At 40.1% G+C, this 18,821-nt stretch overlaps 1 protein-coding gene across 6 annotated transcripts in view; it reads right to left on the reverse strand.

Annotated features, from left to right (window-relative positions):
* Window positions 1–3,753: 3,753 nt before the first annotated feature.
* The window catches only part of Znf148 (zinc finger protein 148), a 120,058-nt gene continuing 104,990 nt past the window's right edge, over window positions 3,754–18,821 (reverse strand). For all 6 annotated transcript variants that reach the window (XM_052157999.1, XM_052158001.1, XM_052158000.1 and 3 more), the window contains 2 exons: window positions 10,664–10,782; window positions 3,754–10,401 (listed from right to left, as the gene is read on the reverse strand). In XM_052157999.1, the coding sequence (XP_052013959.1) occupies window positions 8,803–10,401; window positions 10,664–10,782 (1,718 nt within the window). In that variant the 3' untranslated portion in view covers window positions 3,754–8,802. The remainder of the gene's footprint in view (window positions 10,402–10,663; window positions 10,783–18,821) is intronic.

An 18,821-nucleotide genomic window follows, 5' to 3' on the forward strand; every position in this document is an offset into this window, starting at 1 on the left:
GGGGGTTAAGTGATGAAAGAATCAACTTAAAAATTACAAAAAGCGAGGGAACAAAACACACTTCCAAACAGATGTGAGAAATTTCAGATGTCCACTCCAATTTACTTAGTCCCTTACTTTTTATAGAGTGTTTCTGCTTGTTTCTTCTATGTTGCAACATAAGGAAATATTCAGAGTGCCTCCAAGGGGAATGGAGGAATGACTCAGTGGTTAGAAGCACACGCTGCTCTTGCAGACTACTTTCATCCCTAGCGTAAGGTTGGGTGGCTTGTACTGGGCATCTGTGCACATGTGCACATAACCCTGCAGCAAACACACACTCACACATATACTATGAACTGTCTCCCCAGCCTCAGAATCATTTGCTCAGGTAGGGTCTTTGCCTTTCTCACATGCAATCTAATCTACTTTACTATTACAGACTGGATGGAGAACATCACCAAACCACATCCCACAGTCCTCAGTGAGGAACCCGTGAGGCTGGCTCATTTAAAGCTGCCACTCACCATCACTGTTCTTGCTGTTTGGAAGTCTGTCCTAAAGAATATTTTTGCCTAAGTTACAAACTCTGTATTCCCCTCATGCTTTGAGCACCAACGTCTACTCTAAAACCACGTGGGCCAACTGAGTGAATACAGTTCTGACCTGTGAGAGGCCCCGAATGGCCCTCCCTGTCCACTGCTGTCATCTCTGCCTGTCACTTTTGTTCTGTGCTCCAGCAATTGTCCCACGTCTCATTCTGTCACTGACAGAAGCCGCTTAAGTGATGGTATTGCAGCTCCCACAGTCAAAGGGAAATCACACCGGCGGTTTGAGTTTACAGTTGCTCAAAGACCTTGGAGGAAATGGGGTTGTTGTAGGCACAGCTGTAGTCTGGAAGGAACCTGCATCAGCGTGAGATCAGAAGAGTCAACATGCTAACACTCAGCCATGGAGGATGTGTCCAGCAGCCTTGCCTCTGGAACTGCTGCCAGGAAAACATTTCTAGCACCAGTTCCCATCATCCTAGTATTAAGAGGTGATCCTCTGGATAGTTTCACCCCTGTGTGTAAATCCATAGAGCATGGATTGATTACCCAGGCCCAACAGGCCAGTACCTCCAGCAGACTTAGATCTGATTGTTTCCATTGGGGGTAACTTCTGACAATGTATTCTGTTTCCTCTGTGATGGTCTTCACATACTTATGTTTTCTGGAGCTGGCTTAGCAGATAATAACCATGCTTTCCCACTTACCTGATTATTGAGGAATTCGATCTAAAGTGTGCAGCACAGTACCAATACATCTTTACACTTAGGGTTTGCCTTAACCATACGAAGTACAACACTGTGACATATTATCAATAGCTTATTGCACAATGCTCCAGACTAAGAAGCTAGTAGCCAGGCTGGCTCCATGGCTAAATAGCACTGGCTGCTCTTCCAGAGGATCCAGGATTGATGCCTGGCACCCACACGGCAGCTCACAAGCCCCGTAACTCCAGTTCCAGAGGACTGCATGCCCTCCTCAGAGCTTGGCCTGCTTCCACTCACATGGTGCAGAGACACATATGCAGGCAAAACACATACTTTAGTCTTTAAAGATACTGGTAGCTTCAGCCATCACCTAGTTGCACTTAGCATAGTGTCTGGTAAGCAGGTGATCAGTGCTGAATGTCGGGTGAACGTTCTGAGCCCCAGCCAATGAAGATCCACGTCATCAGGAAGGGCCAAGTCCTATCCCAGGGAATGGTCTAGCTTGGGCTCCCTTCCCCCACAAGGCAGGAGTGTCTGTTTCAGCTTTAAGGACATGAGAAGTTATGAACAGGAAGGTTACAACTTTAAAAGCTCACCTGTGTGAATAAACAGGCAAAGGTTCAAAGGTTCAGATTTTACAAGTTTTAACCTGCCTTTTTCCCAGCACTTGAAAATGCCATTCTTAGTGTCATTTTTTTTCCATCCCAGCCCTTACGTAGGCATGCATATGCCTAAGTCTATGGATAAAAGGTTTTGTCCTGATTGCTGCCCATCCTATGTTAAAATGACTGGGTTGGGGCTGGGGAGACTCCCATTTTCACTTCACTTCACTTTGGCCTTCACTGTCTCTTGATCCAGGAAGTGGATGTTGTTTACCCTAATATCCATCAGATTCAGCAACAACTGGGAAGTGTAGTCTATCCAGGCACTGATCAGAAAAATCATTTTGTGAGCGACAAATTGTCAAGTAAGACTCAGTGACAACACATTAATTCAAGTGACTTCAATTTATTTTTTCATAGAATCTTCAGAAGGTGGGAGAAGTGTCAGGTAGAATATCTCCCCATCCCTCTCCCCACCAAGCCAAATCACCCAAGAACCGGGATCTAGGAAATGAATAGTCACCATCAGTGGTACCAGTATGAACAGTTGGTTACAGCACCGTGCCAATAAGCCAGGGTCTGAGCACTGACTTCTGCAAGGGCCAATTAACTGACATTTGTCCCAAGAACGGAGGCAGCACTCTTAACTGCAAACTGTTTTTTACAATGCATCCCACTGTCAGAAGACAAGGTCCTGGCAAGGTGGCTGGTGGATGGAAACAGGTCTATCTACACTAATGGAAGGGGAAAAACCCAAACAAACCATGTCTGCTACTGATGAAAGGTTAATGGAATCTTATCTGTGAAGGAAAAGCCGTATATATTCTTAGCCCTATGCTTCAACACGGTTCAAATCTGAATTCGCTAATGACAGTTAACAGCCGACTTGATCGAGAACTAGTAACAAATCACAGCAATCTACAGTAAAGGCCCTGATATTTACCCAACCTATGGAACTAGTAATTCCACATGGACATCCTTTCCTCTAGAAAAACTATGTACCACATTTTTTTTTGCATATTTACCAGTAGTTAGTTATTTGGTTCGAAGTACTGTGAAAAATTCAGCTAGAAAATTATTCATAAAACTTGTATTCTGTATTTTATTTTCAAACAGCCAAGTGTCCACATTTAAAATGCAGAATTTGCAAATATAAGTTAATCTAGTAATTCAATTTAAAATAAAGTAAAACAACTTCCTTTAGTATCACAATACACAAAACAGTATTATAAACTCCAAGAGGCGAGGTGAACTGTGACGACTGTGCCGAAAGCTATGAACTCGTTAAACGTTGTAATGTCAGTTCACGTCCGTGACCAGGGATGAAACCAGCCGCCACTACATCTGAATGGCTCAGTGCCTCACTCACGGTATAAAATGGGGGGAGGGGGCTCAAGCAAGATGGTTTGATTCTTTTTTAAAACAATGATGATAAAAAAATCTTTCAACAGAAAAATCCTCCTAAATTGTTTAAAAACAATTATACATGGAGGATAACTGTTATTTTAAAATATCTTGGCTAAATTTCAATCATTAGGCTGCTGACTGCAGTGTAAAAGTTTGTATTTAAAAATATCACAAATATAGTATTTAACAGTGAAAATTTCAATGTGGTTCAGTTTCACTGCAAAGCAATTTCACCTGAGTAGACTTGAAATTTAGTGCTCATATTTTAAGGGAAGGAAGGAAAGAAGGAAGGCTCCACATTGTGTCTGACACCGCATTTGCAGCTGACTCTCCGCGGACCCCGAGGGGTGCAGGGACCATTTGCTTTGGCCTTCCCAAGAAAAAGACACCCCCTTTCCCACGTAAATTTACTCTGGCATCTTAGGAATTCTCAGTATCCATCAAATATTTCCATGTAGCTACCCATTCAAGCACAGCAACCCAATTCATTCAGTTCTGTACAGCAGCCTCTACATTATATACATGTTTAATTAGCAATAGGAAGTAGAAAATAAAAATCGTTTACAGCGATTGAGAGGGGCCGAGACCAGGACAGGAAAAGCAATACTGTATAATCAGAATATCCTAGCAGCCTACTACTTTCAACAACAAGGTTTTCTTTTATTGGTTGGAATACAAAGAAGGCATAAGGGATTCCAGGAAAATAACACTATGTCTCAAAAAATCCAATGTGCTCCACCATCAGGATTTCCATCACACATTTAATTTCTTCTGTACAATTTTTATAAATGTGTTTTTCTTTTCAAAGTCATCAGATTTCCAGATGAAACTCAGCACTACACAGTATGCCCTTGAAGCAATGAGGTTAACCTGCTTTATTTGGGTACCAAGGTCCCTTCCAGACAGCATTAAAATAAAGACAAGTAAGACTAGACAGATAAAATCCAGTATAATTCAAACCCGACAATGAAAAATTTCCCCCATATTGTTGCAAAATTCTTTCTACTGAAATGCTTTGCTACAATAATAAAAAGCATACATTACATAGAAAAGGTACCAGTGTGCTAAAAAGTGACAGGAGTGGGCTAGGCAAACCCTTCAAAGCACATTATAGAAATGACTAGCATTAAAAACATTTTCCCTATAAAATGTAGGTCATAATCATTTATAAATTGGCGGCTTCGATTCTAAAGCAGTGACGGGTGTTCAGAGAGCTGCTCTGTACAGTATAATATCTACTCACTTCAAGCTATAAGTCTGTCTCTCTTTGTATTGAAGTTGAGTAAATTCATCTGGTCAGCTGAGAAATCAAGCTTGAAAAATGAGTATCTAAAAATCAAAGTAGAAAGTTTATCATCATTGAAATGTAGCTATGAAATATGAAGAAATCTATCTACTTCACAACTGAACTGAAGTTACCTCAACACTTACGGGCTTGAATCTAGAACAGAAACACATATTAAAACCCAAAGCAAACCACAGAGTTAGGTAGCGGTACAGAAGCAGGAAAACAAAACAAAACAAAACACAACACATCCCTTCCTTCAGTGTGATGGGCACTAAGTTCTGCGGTCTTCCTCCACCTCTGCACAAGAGTGGTAAGGCCATTCAATGCTTAGTGAGAGTGAGCACAGACAAAGCCAGATCTAGCTTGTCTCCCCTGCAACGTCACTTATGCTGTGTAAACAGTGTTACGTTCCAACAGGAGGAACAATGGAATTTGCTTATAAAAACTGATTAAAGGTAATCATTATTAAGTGAAATAAGGATAACTAATAACTCTGAAATGTTTCTCTAGAACGTTCCTGATGCTACTTGTAGAGTTAGCACTGCTATGTATTATTGCTTACATACAGTACAACATCACGCCTTCTAACATAAAGCGGTACTGTGACTGGTTTGTACATATTTACAGAGTCTTAAAAACAAGCTGTAAAAACATTACATACTTTCAGACAATACAAATTAGCACATTGGTACTCACTTCAAACAAATGGAATGCATAACATTAATAAACATCATAAAGGAAGACTCACATCAAGTCCTTGATTGTCAAGACACGTTTATATATAAACTCTAACTGTGCAGAATCAAAGGTTCAATCATTGGCAGGTGCATCCGTACTCGATGAACCCTATTTACAGCATGGTATTGCATAAAAAAATAAAATAATGTTTACAGGGTTTTACTTTTTTTTATCCATTGGATTAAAGAAAGCAACAAACACAACAAGAAATGTTTGTCTGCTTTAGTCTGTTTCCTACCAAAGTTTAGGTGGAAAAAGGAAACACACGCTTTTTATTTGCAGAATATAGCAAAAAACTGGAAAATTATTTCCCTGAAATAAAGCAATTTGAAACGGAAAAGGTTTAAATTAAATTGCAGACTCAAAAGGATTCTCCTTGATTATAAGAGTGCTTCTTCAAGTAAGTACACTGAAAAAAGAAGAGCTCTACTTAGATTCTAGGGAGCTCCAAATGCAGCATGCCCACTCAGAGGTTCCCGGACTCTTGGGTTTTTGTTTATTTTTATTTTTAAAAACAGCCCTTTAAAAGCCCAAATTAATAAAAATCAAAGAAGTGGCAAAATATCTAACCTCGCTGGCACTTTCCAAGTGTCCCTCACCTGTGGGAATGAAAGCTTGCCCTGAGCACAAGGCCTCTTCTACCTCTTAAGAGAGAAAATGACCCATTGCTGGCACCCTGAGTCAGAGCTAAGATGATGGATTCCTACCTGACTAGGTAGCACATGCACACTGTAGATCCACAAAAATCAAACCGTAGGAGCTACTTAGCTATTCCAACCCCAATGAAATACACGTGCAGTAACAACTGAAGCTCAGACAGCAACAATGCTTTTGGATGTTGGAGAGCTCCTGCGTTGTCTAGTGGGCCCAGACCAACAGGCTAATGGTGAGCAGAAGCTGAAGGGTATTAGAGCTATATATACTTCAAGAAGAAATGACAAGTGTGAACTGACAGGGTATCTCATATCCTCCAGGGATCTGTCCAGAGCAGCACACAAGGCCATGTTCTTTCTCTAATGCCCAGGCAGGAAAGCTTTCTAAACCAACACGGAGAAACCCAGCCTGTTGAGATGCTTCTCGTAGGATGATGATACAAGCTGAGCCTGGCAGGCATCTGGAATTTCACAGTAAGTGATGACTAGACTTAACTGGTAAGTCAGTAAGTTATGCTGGCTATCAGTTATCTCAAATGCTTATCACCTGGTAGAAAAGTCTGCCGTTGTGTGGCTTTAAAGAAACGTGTGTAAAACAGGAATGCAACACCTGAAATTCTGTTTACAGAACTTCCATTTTCAAAGGCTTTTCTTCCTAAGCTGACCTGAACCGCTCAGCAACCCTCACATTCTTAAAACTGTGCTGGTGATGTTAAAAACAGACCCTTACACTGTACAAGAAATGCACCAAGTGCTCAGTGGAACCACACTGTGTTTTTTAATCAGGCTCAACTTAGGAAATAAACGTCTGCTCTTATCAAAAGTACTATGAGAAAAATCCAAGCACCCATCTAGGGTGCACACGGTCCCAGCGCACCTCATCTGATGAAGCGGTCCTGTGGTCATGTGATGTACCACAGACACACATCAGTCTTCAGATCAATAATGGCAGAACTTAAAATATTTACTTCAAAGAAGTCTAAAGTTCTTGAAGATCTGACAGCAAAGCTGTCAAATGGGAAAACTATGATTTCAAGCAAAGTTTCACAACAAAGTATACAGGAAACCACATTAAACATAACTTATATTCCTTGTCATAAAAATATCAACATTTTAAAAAATAAATGAGTGTAAGTGAAGGATACTGGGGGGAAGATATTTCTTTGTTCCCTTCTTTATGAGAACAGTCTTGGGAATAACATTAAATAAAAGAAAAATAATTTAAATGGATAAAATACTCAACACTGAAACAAAGCACGCAGATCTACAGGCTCAACAGCAAAGTCAATGGAAGTGAACAAAGTGTCATCTCCCAAGGGCTAGTTTCAGATCACCACTGGTGCACTGTGATAAAGATGGCGGAAATGGAAAGCACAAAACCCAAAAAAGTGGAACAAATAAAAGAGGTGTAGAGCCGATGTAACGAATGTTACTCTCCAAAAATTAAAACTGTCCAATGTGTAACTCAAACCATCATTCTTCATAAAAGTGTATAGATATATATATATATAAAAGCACTATTTATTGTAACATGCTGTATTATTTTAAGACAAAGTATACATATATAAAAAAAACATTCGTGGTATAAGGATAAAGTCTGTAGTTTATTTAGATTTTGAAATGCAACAAAAAATTTCCCATCACTCATCTAGCTGAAAAAGAAATTGCAGTTACTGGAATCAGGAAGCACTTCCGCTTTGGAAAACTGTCATGAGTGGTATTCACTTAAATGTAACTTAAGTAAGCAATTAAAATGCCCATTTCTTTAGTTTCTTGGGATACTGTTTAATTATCCAATCTATCAAGAGTCCAGAAAGAGAAGAATTAAACCAGGTTTTACAGTCCAAAGATATCCCAACTTTCTTTTATTGCCAAAAAGCAAAATTGTCAATTACGAGATGATTATGACACAACCATATCAAACCTAAAAAATCTATGATTTTAACTTTGAGAAATCAAAAAATACCAGATTAATTCTAAGTGCTCTATATCAACTGAAGTGTGTAAAATAAAATACATTTCAGCTTTAAAACGTGGAATAGACATTCTGTGTAAGCATTATTTTCTTGGGAATGTAATCTACAGAATATTTATTTGTTTACTAAAACTTCAAACCTTGATACTTGCACATGAAAAATCATAAAAAATATCTAAGTTTACCTGTACAAAGAAACTGACACCAATATGCACACTTCCATAGAGAAGTGAGTGCTTCAACAGTTGTGTGTTTTGGTAAAAGTTTTGAAAGTATGCATACTTTAAAAGTAATTAGGCTTTTAAATAGTGGAGTCTTAGACTATCAGATTTTTATTACTTTTTCTTTCAAAAAAAAAAAAAACCATGTCAATATAATGCAAAATGAAAACCAAGGGTATATGGCATATCATTTTTAAAGGTGGTTTCTTTTTATTCCCCCCTATAGGACAAACTACGTATTTAAGCCATAATCTCTTGACATTGAAACTTTAAGTTCACTGTCTGTGACATATCCTCGGATTCCCTGCTGAAGTGCAATACTATGCTGAAAACCTCGGAAACAGTATGAGGAAGTTTCACACAATTACTACCTCCTAAGAATGTACAATGTTATCAGCTAGGAAACAATTGTGCGAAAGTCTTTTTTCTTTTATCTCGGTGTGGGTGAATAGCAAGGTTCTGATCTAAAACAGGTAATGCATTGCTTCTCTAACGGTGAGACGTAAGGCAGTTCAAGGAATGCGGACTAACCAGACGAAATGCAGTTATTGGATTATCTTGCTATTCTTATCAGCTTGCTATGAACGCACTGCCCTTAGATCTGTACAGCACTCCATTTTACAGAGTAACCCCACTCTCGATTCATCTGTTCTAAAGTGCCAGTATTATTTACACATTTTTTTTTTAGCCAAAAGTCTGGCCAGTCGTGGCATCTGGTGAAGATGTCATCCCAGCTCTATTATCATTTACATTCACCAAGGGGAATTCTGAAAATTCAGCACTTGTCCCTGGTCCCCGAAGGTTCACCTGTCCATTGGCAGTGCTAAATTGAGTTGCTATTCCAGCTCTGGATCCATGGTATGGAGCACGGAAGGGCTGTTCAAAGGAGCTCATTTGGTAAGCCTGGTGGACAGGCTGTGCCTCAGCTTTCTTCTGAGAAGTTACTTGATCCAAAAAGTCTGCTGTGGATGTGGCAGAGGCGTGGTTTGTCTCGTCACCTGAAAAGGGAAACGGGTGCTGTGAGTCACCGACTATTAGTCCGAAGTGGGACTTATCTGGAGTTGTTCTTAGTGGAGAATTCATTCCTGATCGAAAGCTATTGATGGGCATGGCTGCATAGACTTGCTTGTCTATGGAAGAGAATGCTGGCGGGTTTGGAAGGGTCTGGTTGTCAGTCACAAAGTTAAGGCTCGGGCTGTTCAAATAGGCATCGTTTTGGCTAGTTCTGTCCAACGCCTGCTGCAGGAACTTGGAGTACTCCTGCAACATGTTAGCTTTATCTGATGAGGATGCTTGGGAGCTTGATCCAACATTCTCTGACTGGGTGACTTCAGGTACATCGGAAGAATTGATTGATATGCTAGAAGTCACTTCAGTATCTGCAACGCTGAAGGAAATCTCATGCTGTCCATTAGCTTTGTGGGAATAATGATCCAGCAGGGTCTGCAGGACCTCATCTGGAATGACGTTTTTGTCATGATTGCTCTTAATCTCCACATTCAGTGCCTGGGAATCCAGAATGGATGCTGTGGTGCTTTCATCAATGACACTGGCCACAGCTGCTTGTGTCACAGAAGGCTGAGAAGCTATGGTGCCCACATTCAGTGCGTACTCCCTGCTGTTGTTACTTGCAGCTTGAAGATATCGCTTCTTCTTCAGAAACTGCATGGCATCGTCGTAATTAGTACTGCTGTGCACAGGTTTGCTGGGCCCCTCCTGCAAGTTATCCACTTGATCAATGTCAGCACTGCCTTCTGAGTCCAGTAATGCCTGCTTATCCACAAGCTCAAATGCGTACTTGGAAACTTTGCTGTCTTCATAAGTGGATAGGGGTGAAATGGTTTGACTTTGCTCCAGGGGCTGTTTCAGACTTCTCTTACTATTGATTTTTTTGAGAACCAACTTGGGTGGGTGTATTTCTCCAGAAGCATCGTCTAAGTGGGCCCCTCCCACTGAAGAGTGAGGCATCTCAACAGCATACTCTGCCACCATGTACTCATCCTTTACTTTAGTGCTTGACGAGTAGAGAGGAAGGTAATCGCTCTTGTCTTTCTTCAGGTCAGATTTGTCCAACACACTCTCTTTGTCCATCCCAGATGATTTCTTTTCAGTTTTTTGCCTTTTCTTTTTTGGCAGTGAATTATCTTTTGGTGATGTAGAAAAGCCAGAATCCTCTTCTGATGTCAGAAGGCCACCTTTGATGGCACATCTGTTCAGTTTTTTGTCGTGGTTTTCATGGCACATACGTTTATGTTTCAATACACGATCTGTTCTGGAAAAATACTGTTGAAATCAGAGGTAGGAAGTGGTATTTTGTTGTTGTTTTTTATGTTTGTTTGTTTGGTTTTGGTCAACAAGGAAGAGAAAAAAGAAACAAGATAATTAATAACAATATAAATAATTCCAAACCAACTCACTGATCAAGTTTCTATTATAAATCTAATCAGACCTTAAAATCTCAAATGGTTCTAGTACTAAATGGTGCCTAAGTTTTAGTGATTTTGCCTTGCAGTTAAGGTAGGAGAGTTCAAACTGTCTGACTTACCTGTAAGCAGTATTCACACTGGTAAGGCTTCTCTCCACTGTGAGTTCTTTTGTGCCTTTCCATGTGATATTTCTGTATGAATCTCATACCACATTCATCACAGCGAAATGGTTTTTCACCTAGTATATGATTTAAGAAATTTAAAACAAAACATTGTAAAATCATGGGCTGTTTTGCCAAAAGAAATTTTTAACATTTAACAAAAAGTCTACCATATACTAAAGGCTGAAAGAGACATTGGTATATTGATGCAATCTAATACAATTCTTGGGTACAGATTTTTAAAAATCACATATCACCCAGAGATTTCAATTATTCATTACATATGGTATACACCATGGCACACACACAGTGGTCAAAGGCAACCTGTGGGACTCTCCCACCATGGAGGTCCCAGGGTTTGAACTGACATATTCTCAGTCTTGATAGCCACCAAAATAGATTCGGCTAGCTTGTTAGTCTGGTACAGCTATTTTATTTTTAGGTCTTTGATTTTTCTTTTCTTTTTAATTTTAAATCACTTCTACTTTTCTGTGTATTAGAGGTAGACACATGTGTGTAACTGAATGTGCAGAGGAGAGAGGACAATCTGAAGGAATCAGTTTCCATCCTGTGGGTCCTAGGTGTTGAATTCAAATCATCAGGATTTGTATAGCTCTTAATTCCTTCAAAAACACTTGGGAGTAAGTGAAATCTAGATCCTAAGTATCTCTTAAAAGAGAATTTACTAATACAAAGTAACTAGGACAAAGTTCCCTAAGCAAGGTTTGAGGCTGGGAAATCAGTTGTGTGTGCCCCATGGACACACACACACACACACACACACACACCTCACGCAATCCTGAGTGAGATTCATACCTAGGACTGCAAAACAAAAGGAAGAGTTATTTCTTCTCTAAACTTAAAGCCAAGGTTCTCGTGTCATCTGTGGAAAGAATTGAACTGTGTGCTGTCAACCAAACACATGACTGCTCTCATCCTTTTACTCCCTAGAGATTTCTTAACTGTGGGGAACATTACTTTGAGTTCAAACAGCTTGTACTGATAAAAGGAGATATCTGTGAACAGCAGAGCCAGAGCCACCTTGAATGCTTTTCTCACCACACTAATGCATGTTTGCTCTCCTTCCTAATGTCCTCCCATGCATGTGTGTACAAGGTGTAACTTTCTACTGTTAATGAAATCATTTGTTTGTAAAGTTTTTTTTAGCTGACTCTTGCATTTTCTTCCTGAGGTAAGTTCTCATTATACAGCCGTAGGCCTGAGTCTTTCTGACTTTTGCTAGCTATTTCCACGTCGTCTTAAAAAGCAGGAGAGCTGCTGTCCCTGATTTGGGGACACTGGTGTTTGCTTATGCTGAACAGAAGTGAAAATAAAATGACTGATACATCTTTTCTATGAAAACTGAAATAATTTAATGAAATTTCTTCTGGAGAAAAAAATTTTAATGCTTTTTCCTTGGAGGGTGTGAGATCCTCTCTTGGAAAAAGAAGCCTATTTATATAAACAATTTAAATAATTTTAAGACTGGCATAAAAATTTAAATAAAGAGTATAAAGTTTGTGATTTTTTTAAAAAGTCATTTAGGAAAGCACAGCACAAAAGAAAAAACAAAAACAAAAACAATCTCAGTTCCACAACACTAAGTCTCTAGTGCTCAAGGGCTCTGGAGTTTCTTAGTCCTGATTGTGATGTTTTGCCCTGGTCACTTGATACTGCAGACCATCAGCAGCCTAAGAGTAAGGATGTACGAACCCTCTAGCAGGCAGCTGGCCACATACTACAGTTTGTGTGTATCCCACAAAAGCTGCTGTGTTGGGAGCTTGGTCCTCGATATAATGGCACTGAGAGGCAGGGAATCTTTTAGGAAATGGAGCCTAGGATAAAGTGATTCCATCATCAAGGACAACACTCTCAAAAGAAACAAACTTACTGTTTGTAGAACCTAGATTGCTTCTTGCAAGGAAACTCCATGGATGCTCAGGGATGCCCCCATTTTACCTTCAGGTCACTCCAACTCTGCCTTGATGCTAGCTGATACCATGATGTGGAGGTATCATTTTGACTTTTAGCCTCCAAGTAGTGAGCTAACAGAACTTGCTTTCTCTATAAAGTACATATGAGAATTGCACATGCATAATCTACTGATCTATAGCTTGACATAATCTGATTTTGACAGTCTGAACTAATTCTTCCTGTTTAAATTCCCTATCCTTCTGCCTCAACCTTCCAAGTGCAGGGACCACCATACCAGGCTCAGGATGATTCTTGCAAATCACCATAAAAAGTTGTTCATTCAAACAACTCTCTCTTCAATTTCCTCCTCGTAGATCCACTTGGCAAGGCACTGTATTTCCAGCGCCCTCCTTCTGAATGCAGATGTTTCCATTCTGGAGACTGTTCCTGAGCCTTCTGCCTTTCTCCTTTCATGTTATTTTCTTTGGCAACAAGTAAGCTCACCTAAGGCCATGGCTTTAATTATGCTTAAATCTTATCCCCAGACCCACACTCTCCTTTGCCTACTCAACACATCTCTTCCTTTTTCATTGTAGATGTGTTATTTTATGTGTATGATATTTGCCTGTATGTGTACATGCTTACCACAAGCAAGCCTGGTGCTAGATGAGGCCACAAAAAGTGTTAGATCTCCTAGAACTAAAGTTACAGGTAGTTGGGAGACACAGTGTATATGCTGGGATTGAACCTGGGTCCTCTGCAAGGGCAGCCAGTGCTTTTTAACCACTGGGTCATCTCTCCACTCCTGACATTTCTGGTCCTTAGGATCTGAAATACATAGCGTCTCACAGTAAAGTGAAGATTGTTAACCACAGCATAGATGAAGATGTCTCTACTATTTGCTCAGCTCTCCAAGCTCTCTCAGAGGCCTGTACAACCTTCTCTGTCTCTTCCTATTTTCCCAATGACAGATCCTACTGATTCCTCTACATTTCCCATGGTTATCACTTTAGTTCAAAAGACATTTTCCGGGCTGGAGGGTGACGAAATGCCCTTCTAACTAGCTGCGTTGGCCTATGTTCTCTTGCTGCAACTACTATCTTAACTAGACAATTTAAAAGAAAAGACTCCACTGTCATGGGTTTCAGTGTGGCTGGCTCCATTGGCTTTGTATATGTGATAAGGTAGACACAGGTCTAAGGCAGTGGAGGCAGCCATCTAAGGGCTTAGTGGTGAAAGTGCATGCGTGTGTTCCCACTGTTTTCATCACTTTGGCACACCCAGATAACCTTAACTGAAGAACTGCCTCCATCAACTGGCCTGTGGGCGTGTCTGTGAGAGACTGTCTGAACTGTCAATTGATGTGGGAAGGGCCGGCCTATTGTGGGTGGTACCATTTCTACACTCGTGGGCCTGGATAGTGTAAGAAAGCAAGCCAAGCCAGAACAATGAGCAGCCCCCGCCCCCCCCCCCCCATGGTCGGCTTCTATCCTGGTTTCCTAAATGATGGCATATGACCTGGAAGTACAAACCAGTAAAACCTTTTCCCTCTTCAGTTGCTCTGGTCACAGTTTTTTTGTATTTTCTTTTTGTTGTGTTTTTGTTTTTTAAATCACTGACAGAAATGTAAACTAGAGTAACACAGAAACCTGATAAGTGGACCTCAATCCCTAGAACCTGGAGCGATATCAGAGAACTGACTCTAGGTTTTGACTTCTGACCTCCACATGTGTGCATAGCACATGAATGCTCAAATCCATGTCTGTCACACACACACACACACACACACACACACACACACACACACACACACACACGATAAATTAACTATTTGTAAGGACTGCTGAAGCAGAATGCTCACCTCATGATGGCCAGGACGCAGAGAACCAGGAGAACATGGAAAAGTCGTAGCCCTCCAGAGAGGGCTACCTGCTCCCACAACTAGGCCCTACTTTAATCTTTTACTCTTTCCCAATAATGTCATCATTATATGAATCCATCAAAGGGTAATCCATTGACTAGGTCTAAGCATTAATAACTTAATTAGCTCTCAGTGACTGGGGCGCATGAGCTAAGGGCCAAGTCTTCTGAAAACATTTCAAAGCCCTAACCACAGTCATCCTACCAGGATGCTTTTTCCTCTTCTAACTCCACAGCACAGCAAGAGACTGTTGATAGAAGTGAAACTGATCACTTTAAAAGCCCTTCAGTGGTCCAAGACAGTGTAGCCCTGGCTGGCCTTCTCCAGTTTCAAAAGCTGCCATGTGCATTCTTCTACACAGTACAACCCCATTATTATTAGTTAGTTAGTTCTTTATTATAATGAATGGAAAGAATTTAAATAGTCAAGAAAATTTATTACTAACTACAGTGTGCATAAACTTTAAAATAATGAACTCAATGAAACACCTAGGGCAAACCTTTGTGACCTAGGCATGGTAGCACAAGCTGAGAACACTAGTACTCAGGAGGTAGAAGCAGAAAGACTAAGAGTTCAAGGGTACCTTGGTTCCATGGTGAGTTCAAGATCAGCCTAAGCTATGAGATCTTGTTCACCCCCTACCCCGTTCTGAAAAGAAAAGTCCCACCTCTGATCAAGTTCACTCAGTCTTAATAAAACATATTTGACAAGCGAAATTTATACTCTACAACTTTAACTTTTTTGAGAAAGGTTCTAACTACATACATGTTAGTTAAATTATTATGCTAAAAGTAAGATCATGTAGGATTAAGAGAAGCAACATAAAATAGTACTTGAGACTATTGGTTCTATAAGCAAGAGCTTGGTTTAAAGCTGGCCTCAGTATTTAGCTAAAAGCTGCAGGTGTTATATAAACCTCAGGAGTTGACATTTTTAACAGTAAAATGGAACCATTAAGTGGAAAATTAGTGGTGATTTGAGAGTGAAATCTGACATAATGCAGTAGTTCAAGAATATGTTAGCTATCAACATAGAGGAGGCTGGTAGATTAATGTTATTGCACCTATAAATTAATTACAGTTATAATCTAACAACTAGGCCATACAGGCCAGATGAAAACATTCTTAAAACTTGGGCAAAAATGAAATGAGAATTACTGAACTCAACAAATGGACTAGTAACCGAACTCCCAGCAATTTTGCTCCTAACTTTTGAGACTGATTTCTAGTCCGTCTGGCAGTTAGAGAAGAACAGCCATCAAGCAGGAGCCTGAGCACCACCCAGGAAAACTCCAGTCTAGCAAGACTCATCTGAGACAAATCACACCCTATCAAGTGAAGTCAGCTTATAAAAGAAAACCTGGACAGTACCCTGAAAATACGTCATGTCAGGTTCAACTGTGGCCTGACGACCCTCAATGACGAAATGACTTTAGCCAGGTGGCGGGGACCCACACCTTTAATGCCAGCCAGCACTTGGGAAGGGAGGCAGGATGACCTCTTGTTAATTTGAAGCCAGCCTGGTTAAATGACTTCCAGGGCAGACAGGCCTACAGAGAGAAAACCTGTCTCAGAAAAGAAAAAGTAGGGCTGCTGCCATGGTTCAGCGGTGAAGAGTCAGTACTGCTCTTCCAAAGGTCCTGAGTTCAATTCCCTGCAACTACATGGAGGCTCACAACCATCTGTAATGGGATCCAATGCCCTCTTCTGCTGAGGCTGAAGACAGGGTCAGTGTACTCATATAAATACAAATAAATCTTTTTCTTTTTGTAAAAGATTTGTTTGTTTGTTTGTTTGTTTATATGTGAGTACATTGTAGCTGTCTTCAGACACACCAGAAGAGGGCATCAGATCTCATTACAGATGGTTGTGAGCCACCATGTGGTTGCTGGGATTTGAACTCAGGACCTTCAGAAAATCAGTGTTCTTACCCGCTGAGCCATCTCTCCAGCCCCAAATAAATCTTTTAAAAAAGAAAGAAAAGAAAAAGAGAAATAGGAAGAAAAAAGTTAACTTTAGGTAACTTCAGTAGGAAGCAGTTTTCAAAACCTATTTTTCTGATATAGAAAGCTTTTCCCTGCCTAAAATGAAAAGTCTTAAGAATTAAAACTCTAAAAACACTGTATATGTTTGCTTTATTTACTTACTTACATTCATTCATTCATTTATTTATTTTAAAACGCAGGCTAGATCCAGGCATGGTGGGGCCACTTAGACCATTCAGGAGGCTGAGGCTAGAGAAGTAAGCTCAAGGCAAACGCAGGCAAAAAGAAAGATACAGTCTATTCGTGACGGAAAAGAAGGACTTCATCCTGAGTTCTCACAAAGATGTGAAAAAAACCTACTTATAAGACTGTATGTGTAGTCTAATGCTAGACTCCTAAGATAAAGCAGCTAATACAGGAACTGCTTCTTAGCCTCTGAAGATTCATGTTTACACTTCTTTATTTTCCCAACAATACTAGAAAATTAATTCCCTTAAGAGAAAAATCCCAAGAAAACCCTAATCATAATTTCAAGTAACCAAGAGTTGGTCTAGGACAGTGGCTCTCAACCTTTCCGATGCTGCGACCCTTTAACACAGCCCCTCATGCTGTGGTGCCCAACCATAACATTATTTCACTGCTACTTCATACCTGTCATTTTGCTTTTCTGAATTGTAATAATATCTGATATGTGACCCTTACAGGGGTCATGGCCCTCAGGCTGGGAATCACCCGTCTGGAGACTAGGTATGAAAAATGGGAAACACAGCGACCTGCTGAGCAACATGAACACAGCCACTGTTACCCGATTCCCTCTCTTCTGAATGAAGCCTGGCTCTGCTGTACAGTCTGGCCTCAAACTGTCAGCCTCCAGGGTGGTGGGATTATAAGTGTGCCCACCAAACAAGCTTACCATTTCGTTTTTTAAATCAGCCAAGCTGTACAGTCGGTGTGCACATGGGCAGCCTATTAATACTAGTAATGAACATCCCAAAGTGTCTAGCAGATCTAACCTTAGGCATAGCATTAATTAATGGCAACGGGTCACCTAAATATGACATTACTAAGAATTAGTTAAATGAGTGGGTTTCCTATTATTACTATGTGTTTAACTAAAATGAAATGATTTTGTAAATCCAAAACATAGAAACAGATTTTAAAATGCTTAATACTGTCCTGACTTGCAGCATTTCAAATTAGACTATTTCTAAACTTTGCAGCCACCACTGACAGTAAGTGCTCTAAAGTAACAGATCAACAATGAAGACAGCACTCAGCACATAAGTGTCAGCTGACCCAGCCCCACTGAATTCCTAACAAGAAATAAATCCCCCTCACCAGACTGTGTTCCTCCTCCTCATACAACATTGTACATAGGCATCTCAGCCTTCTTGGTGAATTATTAATTATACTAAACATAATATATAAATATATACTAAATATAATCTAATTATAAGTATCAAGGGATAAAAACCAATCCTCAAAAGCAAACTTTATCACTAAATGTTTTTCCTAATCGGGGCCTTAATTACGGGCCTTAGACTCTGATGATTCCCTGCCAACCAACATCTCATTATTTTGCTACAATAAAAAGACTTGCCTGCTCCTATTAACTGTACTTTGCACTGCATGTTACACACATCCACTGTTTTTTTTTTTTTAAACACACACCCAAAAAGTGTTTATTTCAGAGAAGTAAAAGCATAAAAGCATATGATAAACAGTAAGGCTTGAAAAGAGCTCAAGAGATAGGGACGGGGAGAGGATGGCTAGCAGTGGCATAGCAGGAGAACTCTGCTTCAAATCAATTTATTGTCAACGCCTCCCAAAGGGGCTTCGGAATGTTCCTCCCACAAAGAAAAGGTAACCGTATCAGCGAATGAGTGTGAGGAACCATTCTGTCCCCATAAAAATATGCACTCAATGTATACCAACCACAAATGAAATGTAAATCAATAAATACAACCTGGGGGAACTCTGGCAGAACAGAGTAGCCAAGATAAATATTCTTAAGCATACATATATCTGTATGTATAATCTAGGCAGTGCAGATCATAGAAAAGATACTTCGTCTTGCCTAGATTCACTTAGTGCAGCTGCAGCCACTTACCCACAGGTGAGACACTTGTGCTGAAAGGAAGCCCACTGTGTATATTTACCACACTTCTTTATTCTTCTTGTTGGTTTCATAATTTAGCTGCTGTAAACTGCATTCTATTTAGTTAAGACTTTGATATATTGAGTAAGAATGGAGAGAGTAGACACCCTGATCTCATTCCAGAGTTTAGAGAAAATGC

Source organism: Apodemus sylvaticus, chromosome 15 (genome assembly GCF_947179515.1).
Source record: "Apodemus sylvaticus chromosome 15, mApoSyl1.1, whole genome shotgun sequence".
NCBI lineage: Eukaryota > Metazoa > Chordata > Mammalia > Rodentia > Muridae > Apodemus > Apodemus sylvaticus.